At 44.4% G+C, this 17744-nt stretch overlaps 1 protein-coding gene across 1 annotated transcript in view; it reads left to right on the forward strand.

Annotated features, from left to right (window-relative positions):
• Slc9a9 (solute carrier family 9 member A9) overlaps positions 1-17744 on the forward strand; it is a 559136-nt gene that overhangs the window by 241185 nt on the left and 300207 nt on the right. The window contains exons 7-8 of the mRNA XM_005366691.3: positions 12975-13113; positions 15968-16073. Coding sequence (XP_005366748.1) covers positions 12975-13113; positions 15968-16073 — 245 coding nt within the window. The remainder of the gene's footprint in view (positions 1-12974; positions 13114-15967; positions 16074-17744) is intronic.

The following is a 17744-nucleotide window of genomic DNA, read 5'->3' on the forward strand; positions in this document are numbered from 1 at the left end:
AAGAACCCTCGGAGTCCCAAAGAATTTCACCACCGAACGTTTTGCTGAGCTAGACTATATAAGCTTTTCAAGTTAAGTATGAAAGTATCATTAAAGGGGCACTATGCAGGGTGAAGGCTCAGTTCACTAACAAACTATCTTTTTGTATCATTCTGGTTTGTTCTGTTATGTTTTGAAAAGCCAAGAATTTTCACCTCCCTCATTTTTTGTTATCAGTTAACATTCTTTTTCTTTTTTCTGAAATTCAGAATTTTAAGAGTTGAATATTTTCAGCGGGACTCTCCAGACCCAGAAGTCTTCTTAATCTCCAGCTCCACAGACTGGACAAAGTGGAAAGAATGGTGGTCAGGAAGATCAGGCCAAGCATGGCTTGGTTGCTGCCCAGTTCTCTGGGATGCCATGCCACTGGGGTCCCGGTGCTGGCGCTATTACAGGATAAACACATTTTTTTCTCTGGATGAAATTACTAATAAGATAGTCATGGTACTGTAATCTCTATTTAAACGCAATAAGCTTTTCCTAGTAATGTATGTTAGCATTGATTGACAAAATGGGCTTTTCATAGACAAAAACAAGGATTTGTTTTTTCTCAGCACGTGATTTTAAGGTGCCCCCTTTAGCCATCCTGCCTTCACACACAGGATCTGAAAAGCCTCACAGTCCTGCATATTTCCTTCTGTTAATTTAAGGGGCAGCCTCCTTCCTTGTGCACCTCACCTGTTTCCATTTGGATGCTTTCTAACAATGGCCCCGAGGCATTTATTTTAAACTGAATTTTCTGAGAAGGCAGTAATAGGTTTGACTAAAAGTCTAATGAATACACTTAATCCAGAGGAGATAGTGAGGTCTAATTATTGACTTCTACCCTTTTTGCCCAAAGAATTTGCAATTTATGTATAACCTTCGTTCCATCTGAGATGTATAACACAACCCTAGTTCGTTAAAGAGATCACATGGTTGCTGAAAAACACCCACTCAATAAATTCAGAGAGAGAGCTGGGGTGGGGAAGACAGACCACCAAAAGACAGTCCTTCTACCTGCTGGCCTCCAGGGGGAGCAGCCTGTCTCTGGAACTTGTGTGGTTTCCTCTTGAGCCACGGCCAGTCTGTGTCCTCTATGGAGTCCAGGAGTTCTTTAGTTTGAAGCTCTCTCAAAGACATGTGTATACCACGTGGTCCTAATCACCAAAGTACTATATCAAAATTTAGTGTTCAAGGGACAATTTCCTCAGCTTCTGGGGTGTGTGTGTGTGTGTGTGTGTGTGTGTGTGTGTGTGTGTGTGAGATGATATATCCTAAATGACACTGGATCTTACAGAAATCTAGCCATAGGTGAGCTGAAAGCCAAGACCCAGATGCAAATTTCATTGCTAATAAATGGGAAAGCAGTGGCAGGAGAGAAGGTCTGAGTGAATCAGTTGATCGGAACAAATATTTTCCAGGCGTTGCCTTCTCTATCAGCTGTCTCCGGCAGCTGTTTAGAATCAGAGAGGGTTGAATGAAAAGCCCCCCAGATTAGGAAGGCAGCTAGTTGTCTGTGAAACGGCCTTTGACCCAGCCAGAGAAAAGCAACATTTCAGTCAGCCACTCACCAGCCATGTAGTCAGCACACAGCACTTGTGGGACACTCGGGCACCAACCCAAATGAGCATCAGTGTCTGATTCTTCTTATCTCCATGTAGCATATAAGGAGCGGTGAATTGGCTGCCCCTATGAAAGCAGACTCCAGTGGGTTCATGCTTCATCTCTTGGTCATTGCTATCAACAATTCCTCAAAACATCATTAGACACTGTTCACAAACATATCTTCTTCCAGGTATATGTCTTTGTGTCTCAGGGTTCCCTTCCCTGGGAAAACAGTTAAAAATTCAGCTCTGTTTGGTTGGCAGGACAAATGGGAGTCTTTAGTTCTCAGTCACTGTTAAAAATGTACATGCCTCCGATTTGTTCAGTACTATCCTGGTAGCTCTATAGGCCTCACTGAGAAAAAGGGAAATTCAGTATTTGATCTAACTGTTTGTATTGCCTATTCCATCTTAAAAGATTCTAATGAAGTTCTGACACATTAATGGCAAATCCTAGCTGTCCCCATGGTCTTAGAAATGGTCCTCTAGTAATGCTAATATAAATATTAACAACTATAAAGTCAGCCTCTCTTGGGAGCTTCTCAATGTTCCAGGTGTTATATCCGGATGCACGCACCTAATCCTAACCCTGAAAGAAATGTTACTTAAATATAATTTTATCTCTATATTTTGCTCGGAGAGTAAGATAAGTAATTGCTATAAGGAGACAATAGTGGCTACATGTTGCAAGCAGGGGGGACAATGGACAATAGGTGGAATGGAAGCCAGAGCTAATATTGACAGGAATGTCAGGAGACATGGATACAGTTGTTTACTACAAAGAAAAGGTCTCTGGTAAGAAATCCTACCCATGGGTGGCCAGATCAGAATGGATATTTTAACTAGCATCATCTTTTTCTCCCTTGCAATCAGGAGTAGAAGTCCTAAAATCGTCATCTTCTTAGAATGGCTTGTTTCTGCTGAGTCATTCCTTTGCGCACTCCCAGGTGGTACATCCAGATGCTCCCCCTCTTAGTCAGCAGCACGGATGTCTAGCAGGGAGCCCTGAGTTGAGAAGCTGGTGTTTTATGGCTGCGAATCAGGCTGGGCCAAGGCTTTCCCGCCTTTGACTCTGTCTGTGTGTAGATGAGAACACTTTCTTCACTAGGTTGCTGAGAGGATTAAAGACAATGAAGGACATATAGTCTCCTAATGTCATTAAAGCCATAGCTTCCTCACCTAGAAAATGAAATGACAGTGCCCCTGCTTCAGGGGGCTATGGTGAGGCTTGTATGAAATAATGTTTACAAAATGGTCAACATGACAAGTTCTGGACAGGGGTGAGAAGGTATTTTGAGTCCTCTATTAACCTGAAGTGAAAGAGAATCCAACTCCATTCTCTGGTTTCAGACTTGGGGATTAATATTGTCTGACGTGCACTTGTTTATATTATATTTTCATTTTTACTAGGCTTGCATTGTGAGTGGCTATTGACCCACATTTCAGTATCATTTCTATTTGACTCCAAGTTTTGCATATCACATGACAGTCGGAGCTAAGATTTTATTAATAAGGATTAATGAATACAGAGAAGTTGGAAAGGGGGGGGATGAATTCCCACTGGGACACAGGAATCCTGTTCCCTTTACTTTCCTCACCCCCATCTCTCACCAAGGCCCATGGCATTCAAATTCCTATTTCTGCTTTAAAAAAATAAAAAGGAAGAAAATGGACATTCTAAGAGTGTTTGCAAGCTACTTTCATCTCTAAGGCTATCTAAAACTCACTTTCAATATTAGGTATGAGAGAAATTTTCTCAAAGCCGACAGGCTAATTTAATTCTGACAAGAATTTTCAGGCTAAATTGCAAAGTAATTTAGGATCGCCTTTCAATGAAAATGCACATATAATTCGCACACACACACACACCCTCCTTTTTAACCACTTTTAAACTAGAGAGTTCTTTGTGTCACCTTGAGGTTGTTGGCATTTAATGGACCAGAGCCACTTAGGAAACTGTCAGGGGCGTGGTTCTGTGCTGAACTTCCTAACTGTTCGATGCTGACGAAATCATGACACCCTCGCTGCGTCCTTTGAGAGACTGATCACTCCTTGGCTGTGCCAGTCTTTCCAGCAGCTGTGTGTCCTGCCTCTTCCCCTGGCAGATGTGAAGGAAGAAGGAAAATCAGTCAGCGACCCTTCAGTGAGCAGTTTCCAGGCGCCCTGTTAACAACTCGCAATTGCATGGATTTCCTTGATAGCGCCCTGGCTAGGCATGCTTCGTTTTATGTTTAAGCATCTCTAACTTCAGAGACCTCAAGGCTCTTTTGTAGAACCCATCCCATTCTTGTTCAGATCTAAGAACCAGGACATTGTGAAGTGGAATATAATCTCAAATATCTTCCAATGGTGTTTTACTGGCAGGCTTTATCTTCCCTACTAGAAACATAAAGCCAGTCATTTCTCCACGGGCCTCCCACCCTCCTCTTCATGGTCACCTTTCAGACGCTTGTTGCACCTGCTCCTCTGAAACCCATCTGTCCTTTAGCCTCTTATGTGTTCCTTGGTCTTCGTCCTCACTGCCCCTGTCTTTTCTGGGATCTCGTTCCGGGGTCAGCCTCTAGCTGCTAGGTTGTGAAGGAGAGATCTGACTGCTTCAGTCTTTGGCTGCACTGTGATGTCAACTCGCCAGCTGTCCGACTTCCTCTGATGTTAGAATATTCTGTACCTTTCCTCGGCCCTCCAAACTCTTCAGCGGCTGCCCTTGTAGCCCTAGAGGAAAATCCTAGTGCTGACTTGAAAGTCAGTTACATGCCCGCTCTAGCCCTGCCTCTTATCCTTCACACATTCCTCCAACCCTACTGGCTCCTGTGACTCCTCTGGCCCTCCCCGGATGCTCTGCTTCAGAGCCCAAGAAGTTCTTTCCACCCCACTTCCCTCACAGCCAGTCTCTGGCAGCCTTTCTGCGCAGCACGCACAGGCACGCACGCCCTCCAGCACGCCCTCCCTTCCTCTCAGGCCACCTCAGCTTCTCTTTAGCGGTTGTCAACCCCTCATGTATTTGTTTGCTGAGCTGTATTCATGTTGTCTTCTCCACTGCAACTTGAGATCAGCTGTGTTTTGTCCCTGTTGTGTCCCCAGTGCTTGCAACAATGTCTGCACACAGTAGGGGCAATGGATATTTGTTGGTAGAATGGAACAATTTGGCTTGAGGCTTGAGATTGCATTATTCACGGTCTGGTTTTGACACAACTGCTACTTCCTGCAGAATTGTCCTTTTTTTTTTTTCTCCCGTGGCTGACATTAGAATGACACGATCTTATTTGTCAAGGGCCTGGAAAATCATCACTCTCTGTGTATGAATCTGGGCTCTTCACAAGCAATCAATAAATGATACTTCAGAAACCGAAAGAGTTAATTAATGAGCCTCCCCTGGCACAGCCCTCTGCCCGGCCCCTTGGCCCTTGAGAAGGTGAAACCCTATGCTTCTAACTCATGCTCAGTGAACTTCTGGCCAAGACCTCTTATTATTAAGACAGCTCCTCTAACCTCCCAGGGTGCCTGGAATGCCCCCAATTCCTGAAGCCATTATGTTTTACAGCAGGTTCTCTTGACAGAACTTCATCAGCCTCTGGCAGAACATAAGCCCGAATAATGGGCAGGCAGACGCCAGAAAGAATTCCAATGTGTACACACAATTCTTGGCCCCATAAAAATCAATTCCTTATTCATAATTAAGCAAGTTCCCTGGGAAAGGGCACGTTGGTATAGTTATTAAAAGATAAATAATAGATAAGGATCCACTTGTTTCTTGTTCTGTTCATCTTTCTTTTCTTAGTACAAAGAGCTTTAAATGCAACTAACACTGTAATTAATTCTTTTCTCCTGCCTGGTCCCCGCCTGTGACTTACAAGTCCAACAAAATGGAATAGCTCCTAAGGAAGTACATGGCTGTTTCTGGGCTTGCTGTCACTCTTTTAAAATGTGTCCCGAGGAGCAGAAGGATAACCCAACCCAACCGTAGATGAGGAGAAAATAAACTGTAAGCCCCTGACATTAAATAGCACAAGACACAGGAGCGCTTTTCTTGTGAACGTCTTCTGGTTTTTCAGATTGGGTTAGGGACTCAGTTGAAAATGCAAAGGGGCTGCAATGGGGCTTCATAGTGGAGAGGCCCACACCTGCCAACTGCTGAATTCAAGGGACCAGCCAGTGCCGTGGGGTGAGAAGGATGGAGATGTCCCCATAGAGTTGTAGCATTGAGATGCAATGATACTGCTCCTCTTCATAGGAATGCTTCTTCTCCCCTCAGCCACATGCAAGGGGCTCCTCTAAATCAGTAGACAGCTGGAACTGCCAACTCATCCTCTAAGAGAGAGCTAAGTGCCTCTCCAAGCAGTGTCAAAGAAGGGAATTCTTGGTTATGGATCCTAAGAGCATGGGGCACAAGCACATAGGGACTGGTACACTTTCTGGCCTAAAGAAGTTAAAAAGCAGGAGCCGGTTGAACCAAGACCTGTAGGCTCCCTGGTTTGCTGTATTTGGAAAGCAGGTGAGATCAGCTGGTCAGTGCTGTTTCTTGACCTAGAGGACTTCCCAGGGGAACCTTCTGAGATCAGGAAAAGCGGTAAAGCCACTGACGCCCAGCAGCCACTAATTCAAGCCATGAGGATAAGCAGGAATATGTGCAGCTGGCAAGGAAAATGAAGACTGAGCTGGTACCTGAGAAAGAGTTCTCAACGGCACATGAGCTGAGGCACATCCAGGAGAATGATTCAACAGGAAGCAGAACGGAGACTTGAGCGTGTCTTGCCAAGAACAAGAGCCAGGCACACCCTCTAGCACCCATAGAGTACCAGCAAGGGGACGACCTTGCTGGTGCTCATCCCTTCAAGAAACCACTTGGTGCCCTCTCTAGACTTTTCTGTGTGTAGAGGAGGAACCCTGCTGTGAAGGTTGAGGTTTAAGTTTTAATCAAGAAAAGTAACTGAATAATGGAGTTTGACCAAGCCATCATGCTCCCCTTTGTACTTCTCCAGCACAAAGGGGAGTTCTATATCATTCAAGTAAAGCAGTTCTAGGGGGGAAAAGCTATCTCTTATTTATGTTGCAACTGATCAAGAGCTCTTGTCAATGAACTGGTGTCAATAGTTTGAGTTTCTTTGTTAGAGATTAAAATTTTGAAAGAGAAACGGAAAGATATTTAAAAAATATTTTTGGCTATAGTATTTTTTAATGATTAAAGTCATGAAAATTCTAAATGGAACACAGTATGTTCACTTAACATTTTTTATAAACTTTCTAGTGGCATTGATTTAATGTCAGCAAAGAAAGTGAGAGTAGACTGAAAGGTGCAGAAGGAACTTGTTCTAAAGAGTCACCTGAGTTGCAGGAGGACCATGCAGCAGGGCACAGTGTAGCTACATAGCTGCCTGGAACCTGAGGCCATCGCATGGCCTGCGGTTTCTATAAGCAACTGTGTAGTGAAGTATTTTAGGGGTTGTCGTGAAGAATATCAAGAGAGAACAGTCTTGGAAGCTAAGAGGCTTGACTTAGCTATAACAGTTGGAAAAGGGTGAGTCAATAAGATCCAGGACGGAAAGGTAATCCACGTCATAGGTGGGGCCAATGAGACCACGCTTGCCTTACTATCTATACTCTCAGTCTCGCTCAGTTGTTTTTCCCACCTTCCTTTTTTTTCTTTTTAGCCCCTCCCCATCCTTGCTGCCTCCATTTGTACCATGAACCCACTGTACGCCACAGAATCCTCTGTACTAAATACTTTGCATGCGCCAGTGATTCCTGTCCCTTAGAGATCTAGACCAGGGGATAGTCAGAAAAGGTTTGGCTCCATATAGATGAAAGTTTTCATGGGATGTCTATTTTGAAATCCTTCCTTCAGAACTAAACCAAGAGAGAGTAGGAAAGAGACACAGTCAGAAATATAAAAAAAAATGAAATTTATCATTTGAAGAAGGAAGATTTCCCTAAGAAATTATTATCTAGTTTCTTCCAGGCACCAGATGCCATTTGAAGAGCTTTAAAATGCCGAAGCATTTAATTGTCATAGCAACCCTACATGGTGGGTACTATTATAATTTTATAGAAATGGGAATACAAATAGTTTAAGTAATTTGATCAAGGTCACGCAGCCAATGAGACAGAGCCAAGATCTGTTTCAAATTCAGATACTCAGTGCTCCCTATGCCACCAAGACTTTTCATTTTAGGACCATTTTATTATAGGCATAAAAAAATTAGTTATTGAGAAATAGTAGACAGAATCTTAGTGGTGCCTGTGAATCTTAAGTGGTACATTGAAAAATAAAGACCCTTATTAATGTTGTTTCTTCACGATACAATACTTCATTTATTTCAAATTTCTTAGGTAGAAGGGCCGGCACACATTTATTTCCTAGTTTCTGCTGAGCAGTCAGTTCTTGAACGGGATAAATCGATAACCTAGACTTATTTCCATCTTATGAGATGAATATTTAAACACTCCTGGGTATTTCTGGTCATAATATTTTCAAAGCTATTGCTTCCATCCTCTTCAAAACTCTAGTGACTATAGACACCAGCTTGTGCTGTGCACAGTGCCTCTTTGGTACTCTGAAGGATGGCCAGTGAACAGGTACAGAGAGTCTACTTCCTTTTCCCTTCTCTTGTTCTTCCAAAATTTTTACCCACTAATGGTGCAGCCATCACAACTGGCACAGGAGTCAAGTCACAAGAGCTGACATTGCTTAATCACTCTGTATATGCAACCTAAATCTTGGGCTGTTTCCAGCTTCTAAATTTATCTACTGTACCCAATACAGAGGCTTAGTGTCACAACTGGAAACCAGAGCCCAAAGAGATGTCTTTCCAGGACCAATAATCTGGAAGACCGATTCTCTGGAACCTTGAGAGTGTAGAGAAGGTGTCTTCCTGGAGACAGCTAGCTTTCGCTTTCCTCCTGCATCATTCTTCCCGAGAAGCCAGGTGGCATCACTGCTAGGTTTCATCTTAAATAGAGTTTTGGTACCTTCTTATCCCTGGGGAGACCCTTGCCCAGCCTGCCAGGACAATGTTCCTTGATGCTGTTGATAAGAACTCTGTGATGAACATGACATCCTTGAGATACATTGCTATGGTGTCTTGTCCCTCTAAACCCACTCATATGACTAGTTCCTTGCTAACAACCTCAAGAGTGGGCAGGCAGGCAGTCATGCCCCTCCTGTCCACTCTTGAAACAAAAGCTTACTTCATATTATAGAACTCTGCTCTCTGCCAGTGTGAGACGAGAAAATTCTTCGCTGGATGATGATGATGATGATGATGATGATGATGATGATGATGATGATGATGATGATGGTGATGGTGATGATGAGGATAAACAGCTTCCACTGAGTCTTTGTCTGAGTACACATTATTAGCACTTACTGAGTAACCCTGGAATTGACAGGATCTACATAGGGGTTTTCCATGTGCTTCATACACTCACAGGTATGGAGGGATACTAGCACCCCTATTGATCAGGTGATGAAGCAGAACCTGAATATGATTACCTGCTAAGGTCTCCAAGCAAGAGGTGCCAAAGCTGTGATATGAGTAACAAGGCACAAGAGTGATTCTCAGAGTTGGGCTGAGTACTTCAATAGTATCCACAACATGACTACATCTACTTAATGCCTAATAGAAATATTACAGGCGATAATTCCTTTTAAGAATTAACTTTTTCAAGACCCTTTATTTCTTTCTTCCTTTCTTTTTTCTTCTTCCTTCCTTTCTTTTTTTTCTTTCTTTCCTTCTTTCTTTTCTTTCTCCCCTCCCTTCCTCCCCCCGTGCTTTCTGCCTAAGAACATCCCATCATCTTTAGCAAAGATTTCCACATGCCAAGCACTAGACAAAGAAAAAATGACCCAAGTGAGGTTGTACAATGCTTGACGTGTAGGTAAGGAAGCCAACTTTGAACACAGGTTTTCTTAAGGGGGTCCAAGTATTGTAGCTGGTACCTGCTGCAGCACCCACTCACCTTCATCTGAGCAAAGGCTCTGGTACCCCAGAAACTATTGTCTTAAAGTGAATGTAGTAATTCCACTATTTTTGTGTTAGTGCCTATTCTATCCCAGGGAGTAGTTTTGTTGTTGTCCTTTGTTTGTTTTTTTTTTTTAAATTTAAGAAAACATTTAAGAAACAAAATGTTCACATATAAACTGACTAGCTATGTGACACTGATTTCTCTTTTCTTCAGCTACTGTATTTTAGTAAACAGGGAGGGAGCACTGGATGACGAGCCATAATTGAACCTGTTTATCTCATGCACAAATAAAAGATTAAAATTATAATGTAGGCATAAGATAGTGAATGCTATGTAAGTGAGCACCCTTCATGCAGAACTATGGCTCTGAGGAACGCCCTGTCACCCAGCTCTCCCTCTCCACGTGGGTTCCTGTGCACACTCACTCCTGAGTTCCAGCCATAACTAGGCAGCAGCTATGCCTTGAAGGTGCCCTGAACTCCCCTACCTCATTGCCTGACTTGTTTCTCCCTTCAGTGCCTGGAATAGTCTCTCCTGCTCAGTCTGTTGACTTGACATCAAATACTGTCTCCTTTATTCTGAAATCCTGCATCCTCTTTTGTACCGTTCAATGTTTTATAGCTCTCGCATCATCGCGTTCAGCACTGTGCTTGTCATCACATCTTAGGATTTTCTGCTTAGAGTGGCTTCCGTGCACCAGCTGGTGATTGTTGAGCTTGATCTTGCTTCCATTCTGTGTGCTTCTCCACCTGTCTCCAGTACCCAGCATGTAATGTCACCCAGCGTAGAGCAGGCACCCGGTGATTATATTCTGGGAAGACTTACGACCAACAAAATCAATGGACTGCCTCCCTGGACCAAGGGCTTTTATGCCTTTCTCTTCTAGTAAGGCAGACATCACAGAGAAGCACTTGGAACTGGATAAGCATAGGCTCCATCATGTTTGGTGGACAGAAATAGGACAACTTGTCCGAAAGACCATACTTTAAAATCAGTGGGGCCAGCAAGATGAGTTGAGGTTACACATGGGCACTTTTTGTTAATGGACACTTTCTCACATATGTTATAAAAATAAATTTAGCATATCAAACTTAAAATTTTATGTGTATTCTTTAACGAAACCTTTTATACCTGGATAAAAGTGAAATTGGTTTGAGGAAAAGCAGCCCACAGGTAATGGCATAAGGTGTCACCAGCTGTCACTGGGGATACCAGGAGCACCCAGAAACTGCATTTCCAGGGAGATGGTGCAGGCAGAAGTTTCCGTGTGCTATGACCACTTCCCAAATAACGGACATGAAGATTCAATATTAACTACAAATGCTCAGCCAAGAGCTAAGACTTGTTCCTGGATAACTCTTACACTAAATGAACCCATAATTTTATCTATGCTTTGCCACGTGGCTTGGTACCTTATCTCAGTGCGGAAAGCCCATCTTGATTCTTTCTGTATCTGGGGTGACTCTCTGACTCTGCCCTTCTTTCTGCAAGAATCTTCAGTTTGATTGTCCCACCTAACTTTACCCTGCCTTGCTATAGGCCAGTCAGCTTCTTCATTAACCAATGAAAATAATACATAGTCACAGTGTACAGAAGGACTATTACACACACAGCCAGATGGAGATGGGGGTGAAGAGGTGCCAGCTCAAAGGGTCAGAGCCACTGGTACAGCCTCCAGAACTTTAGAGTTATTTCCAAAGCTCTATATATTACTATATGTTAATTAATTAATTAAAATACATTGAAAGAAAGGGAAGGATTCTCCCTTTCATGTCTCTTCACAGAAATTTGTGAAGAGATTTGTGTCAGGGAATGTCAGGGTGAACTCTGACTTCCCCTACTCCAGCCCTAGGTTTCCATCAGCCTTGGGGTTTAACACCTTTCCGGGGCTTGGCAATTGCAAAGACTCACAGGTGTGTTTACTCCTCTGCTTTGCTGAAAGCCTAGCATCCACGGAAGGAGGGGCACTGCAATGACCCCCCCCCCAGAGCCCCACATACACCTCAGGACTCCCCTCACCATCATTCATCTACCTTCTCCAATTAAGAGATCAAAGCAGAAGGGTCCAGCCTGCTTTGGGGGCTTAAAGGCATCCATAGAAACCCAAAGAACATTGGACAGTCCCTCCTTCCTTACACATCTTCCCGAGGGAACCGGCTCCTAACTAGTGTCGAGAGGCAGAGAGCCAGGGCAGAGAGGCAGCAGGCTTGAGCCAACCTGGCGTGAAGGACTCAGTTACGTTCTCTATAATCCTGTATAATCTCAGTCAGCATGTGTGCTTTTTTTTTCCTCTCCACACAGCTACAAAGTCCTTTCCAGAATGCACTGCCAAATCCTTAATTTTTTTTTTTTGGCTAATTTTAAAAACTCCATGTTAAAATTAAAACTATAAAGAATAAAAACTCTGAAGTCTAACTTCGTTATTCTCCCTAAGCGTTCAGGGTTAGTACACCAGCTCATTTTAATGCTGCACTGTGAGGTGTTTATATTCCCTAATATAGGACACACCTAGTCCTTCTCAATAGCATGCTAGGATTTGAAGCCTCCATTAAAAAAAATCAAATATAGCATCCTCAGAAACATCTACGGAAGCCAAGTGGGATGGTTCACGCCTACTGTCCATTTGGGAGGTAGATAGAGGAGGATTTCTGTGAATTGGGGCCAGACCAGGCTACAGAGTGAAAAAAAAACCCTGTCTGAAAACAAACAAAGAAATTATCTAAACAGACTGCCTGTTAGTGGGTTGCGTTTCTCTGGGGAGCTCTGTCTATTGGCACGAGAACTAGATGTGAGAAATGACCTTGGGTGGCTGCTGCTATTTATCTCTGTGGGAGAGCGGGGGGCTTTGCCTGTCCAGGAAGTAAATACTGTGGGGTTCTGCACACCACCGGGGCTCTCTGTCCACAGGGTTACACTGGAGAGAGGAATGCTTTGTGGCTTATGACAAGATCACGGCAGAATATTTTGTGCATGCTGTGATTTGTATCACCCATTTGTGCACAGGCCATAAAAGTGCACTTTTTATCAGGGACATTTGTGAATCTATAACAGCACTGAAGACATACGGCCACTAAATAATTCACAGCTCTCTATCGTCTCAGCAGATTCCATACACACCTACCATGTTTTAATGCCTAGTTTGCTCAGAAACAATATTCTTTACGGCTCTCCCAATATACAAATGTTTACTGACTGACAGTAGTCTATGGATACCCTGGGACTGGCCTGGAAGAGACAAGGAGCGCTTGCTGCTCTCTCTACCTCATTCCCCCGTTTTTCTTGTGGGTTCCTCTCAGCAGCACCCAGTCCCACTGGAAAGGGTGACTCTCCCAGAAGGAAGTGCGCAACTCTGGCTGCCACTGACTATGCTACCTTTTCTCTTTACAGCTCCATATCCATCTACAGTCCCAAGGAGAATCCCAACGCGTTTGACACTGCCGCCTTCTTCCAGTCCGTGGGGAACTTCCTAGGGATCTTCGCTGGCTCCTTTGCAATGGGCTCCGCGTATGCAGTTGTCACAGCACTGATATCCTTTGTCACTGTGTGGAAGCCCGGACAGTGTAGAGCAGCCAACAAGCATGAAGTCTTTCGGAGGCTGAACAGCCTCCTCAGCAGTGAGTGGTGAGACCGGTTTGAATTCGATACAGCACTGCTGAAGCCCCTGTTCTGGGTGACCAGGAGGCATTGGATCAGTGCCAGCAGCAGAGGGGGCAACTTCTTTCTCTGCCCACCGTCAAGTCTACCGCTGTTGTCTTAGACAGGCTTAGAAAAACTGGCACCTAAGGAAAGTTGTGAGCATAGGACACCAGGACTGACTACGTGGAGGTAAAGAGAAAGAACTGAAGAGCCAAGGTCCAAAACGGAATAGCACCAGCTACAGTTGAGAAAGTCAGTGAGCGCGGCTGTCAGTTAGCAGAGGATAGGGCGGGCCAGGACAGCGATCAATGGGGTTTTAAATGCTTCACAATTGTGCTGTGGAGGGGGAATGAAGAAATGATGGTCGCTACATGTGGCTTCCTTTTATGTCCTAGTCATTAGGCGGAGCTATGGCAGAGGTCACATGCTGTCTGGACTAGAGTAGTTATAACGATGATGGAAACACCGACGGAAGGTACAGCATGTGCCAAGGCCTTCCCAGGGACCCTGTCATTCGAATCCACCCTATAGGACATGTTATCAATGCCCTCTCTTGACACAGAAGATTAAGGAGGTAAGGGACCTCCCATACTAACCCTGGTTCCCACAACAGTGAGAATGAGCATGGCGGTATTAATACCAGTTGCAATTTACTGGGAATGTTGGCACCCTCCATGATCCTAAGCATATTTCTTTTTTCTCTCAGACACTTTGTACAAGGATCCTGGAAGGTAGATAGATCTAATTGAACAGCTGAAGAATCTCGAACAATTAAAGCGAAACAATTTGACTGTGGCCATACAGCTAGGGTGCTTCAGGGCTAGGATTCAAAACCAGGCTTTTTACCCTGCTGGCAGAGATGAAGTGGGAAAGTTGGAATCAGACCTCCTGTCAGGCTGCTGTGAGCAGGACGTGTGACACAGAAGTGAGCAGGCGGGTGTGGAAAGGGAACAGTCCTGGAAGCTGGAAGTTGGCCAGAGGTCAGGTTACATCTGGAAGAAAGAGCCTAGAGGTAGATGAGACAGGGGCCAATGAAAAGTGTTCCATTATCACACGGGGGTTAATTGTGTGGCGCTTGGCAGTTTTAGCTCGCTCTATAGACAGGCTGTAGAGGTGGCAGGCATAAACAGCTGTCTGCCCGCCCCTACCATGGACACTGTGACCACATTAAGATAGTCTTCTCTGGTTAGATCCTCAGGCTCCAGGCTTGTACTTCAATTCAGACCTAATGACTTCTTGGAGGAAGTTAAAGGAAGGGACCTTCTATAGCCTACTTAGATATACTACTCTGATAACCAAACAGGTAGAAGCCTTCCCTTTACAACAAACCGAAAATATTAGGAGAGCAAACCTGAAGAGAAGCAAAGCCTCCCTCCTAACCCACAAAGGAAAATGCCGGGAAGGACCTAAGGTAAACTATTTATTCCACACGGAGAATCACATCAAGATCTTTCAAAACATGTTTTCAGGGAGGATGTTTTGCCAAAAGAAGTTAATCTAAACCGCCAACAGAAAAATGCACATAGCCCTCACGGCCTGCCAGGACTGTTCTGAGTGCACCATTCTATACAGGGGTTGGTTCCAATGGTCAGATAATGCCAGCATCTCATTCTCCCCTGGAGAATGGGAGGCACTCAGTGGTTTAGATGCCTGAGTAAGGGGAGTGCACATTTCAAGTTGGGCCATTCTGACTCTTGATATTCGGGCTTTCTAAATTTTAACAAATCGCTTCTATGCACTTACCTCATTTCACTCTCCAGACTCAGGGGGAGGTGAATTGTTCTTATTGCCAAGGCCCATGGGACAGAGGTGGGGATCAGTCACACACTGTTCAGAAGTCACACAGCCAAGGACTGAGCACAAATACTCCATCCTAAAGGTTAAAGTCCATGTTTTCCCCTACATAATATACACTATTCATCTTTTTAATGGAGAATAGGTTTCATATTTTCTTCTAAAAGCATAAGATTGCAAGCCAATCACGTCTCGCTATTTTCCAGGGCACTCTGTGCCTAACAAACATGTTAGCAACATAACACTTTCTCATCATCAGAGGCTCCTAACCATCTCCACATAGCCCATTCTTTGCCCATCCTGGGTCCCTGTCCTTTAATGTCATTCTAATGTATAGTTTACAGATTATTGCCCAAGTATCACCTTTGGCCAGATGAACCACTCCTTGCCAAAAGGTGCCTGACTTAAAAATAACACCGTTTCTCCTCCATGTGTTAATACCAAGAGGGCTTGCTCAGTTCCCTTCTCGTGGTGAATAACTGCATCTCTTGCCCTGTTTCTACCCCTAGAAAATGGGGTTCTACAGAGGAGCTAGCCTCAGGCTTCATCCTAGGGACCAACACCACACCTCCTCTAAGGGGCTCCTCTGATTCCAAGGCTCAGTCCCTTTGCTTGGCCTTCCTCTTCCTGCCAGTGTTTATGGGGTGATACTCCAAGGGCCAAACCACACTCAGGGGATTTCATACCCACAGCCTGCTGGGTTTACTCTTAGTAGATGCTTTAAAAAAAAAAAAAATCAGAGCACTGGTTTGAATTTTTTTGGGGTTAATTGAGCCTGCAGTGAAGCATAAACCCAGGCTCCCCTTCTTCGGGCTTGCGTGCTACACCTACTCAGATACAAAAAATCAGCCTTTGTTCTGCGACTCTCATCCACCAGATCCACTCCTCTTAGCCAACAAGCAGATTTAGTTACAAAAACAGTGGTTGTTTTCCTTAACACATCTTGTCACTTGACCAAATTTACCAAGCTTTGTGAGTTCCCGATGCTGGAAACTGGCCTGTTTTTCCTCCTTTCTTGGACTGCCTTCCTGTCTGCAGAGGCTGCCGGCTTAACAGGTCAGTACTTCATGGTGCAGTGTGAGCGAGACCTGTGAATGTGGCCTGGTGTATGTGTGCTCTCCCTGGCCCAGCAGGAGGGGGAATGAAGGCCCTCTTAAACAGTGAATCAAATGGATTCCACCAGAATCAGCCTCTGCAGGGTTCTCTGGAGAGAACTAATAAAAAAAAAATCCATCCACTTTGTGCAAAATGGTTTAACAGAATGATTTCAAAATGTTCTTTTCTCCTTTCTGGACAGGAGGGGCTGTTGAAAGGACCGGCTTACGGTTTTGATGGATGACTTTACAAATGAAAGGCTGTATGCACTGGGAAGGGTTGCCCATAGCCAGCCTTGCTGGGGGAAGTGAAGTGGCAGCAGCCTCCAGTGGGCAGCCTTTCCAGGGTGTGCACAGCTCACAAACAGCAGTGTGCATATTCTTTGCACAGCTGCCTGGCCAAGTCAAAAAGCCAAAAACCAGTGGGTGTCTCTGCAGTGTAATGTCCCATACAGCAGAAAGTCTCCAGAGTCTTCTGAGGTTGGATAGTAAATTCCAGAGAAAGCTGTCTTAGGTCCTATGGACTTTGAATCCTTTGCTATGAATTTTCCAACCAAATGGCTGTCCTGTCACTGCAGAGGCTCCACTAGGGTGGCCATACTTATCAGGTGATTTCCAGGTACAAGAGTCACCGAGCCGCTGCAGTCTGACTTCCTGCTGCCCTCTAGTTTCAATCCTGGGTCCATTTCTCCCCATGACGTTTTAACTGACAAGCAAGTGGCAAGAATCTCTACTATACTCTACTATACCAGTTACCCATAGTAAGACCAGTGTCCTTGGGGTATTTTTTTCTAATGAAGAATAATCTAAATAACAATTAAAATAAGCACCCATTAAGAATGTCTCACAAACCAGTTTATTGCCCATCCCAGATGATCTCCTCTGTCTCCAGAAAGACTCAAAAGTAAGAGGTGTCCCAGCTGACTGTGTGGTGAGTGTTGAGGCTGAGAGCTAAAGCTAGAAAAATCAAATCCAAACCCTTAGGCCCATGGCAAATGAACCTCATCTGTGGGAGACCAGGATGGCCTCTAAGAGAGGGTGGTCACTGGGTCCCAGGAGTGTGCTTTGTCTCTTTGCTCTGAGGCTCGACATCTCTGCCCGTTGCTGCCATGTCCATCAATTTAGCATGATGACCAATTGATAAGCTGGCCTGGAACATTACACAGCCTCATAAGCCCACATTCCTACAGGGTTCTAGCCAGAAAACTGCCCAGAAGGTTCTCATGACAGTCTAACCAAGACTGTACCACCAGAGTCCACCTTCCTGGGCACTTCATCCAAATTATTGCCATGCAAAGACTGTTATATTAATATGTTACCATGCCGTGTAACTGAGGAGTTTGCTACAGAGAGTGTACATCTGGGGGCTAGGGTAGATAATGCCCTTCAAATGAAACAATACAGGCAACCTCTCCTACCACAGCTGTTCAAAAACATTGTTCCCATTTTCTCCATATTTGTTGAATTAGGAGCGGCGGAGCTGCGTCCCCAGCACCCGGACGCCTGCACGGCTAGCTTTATACCCGAAATAATTACATGGGAACTGTATTCTTTTAATCACTGCCTGACCCATTAGTTCCAGCCTCTTATTGGCTAGCTCTTACATATTGATCTAACCCATTTCTATTATTCT

The sequence above is a fragment of the Microtus ochrogaster genome, unplaced genomic scaffold, assembly GCF_000317375.1.
Source record: "Microtus ochrogaster isolate Prairie Vole_2 unplaced genomic scaffold, MicOch1.0 UNK12, whole genome shotgun sequence".
In the NCBI taxonomy this organism is placed as follows: domain Eukaryota; kingdom Metazoa; phylum Chordata; class Mammalia; order Rodentia; family Cricetidae; genus Microtus; species Microtus ochrogaster.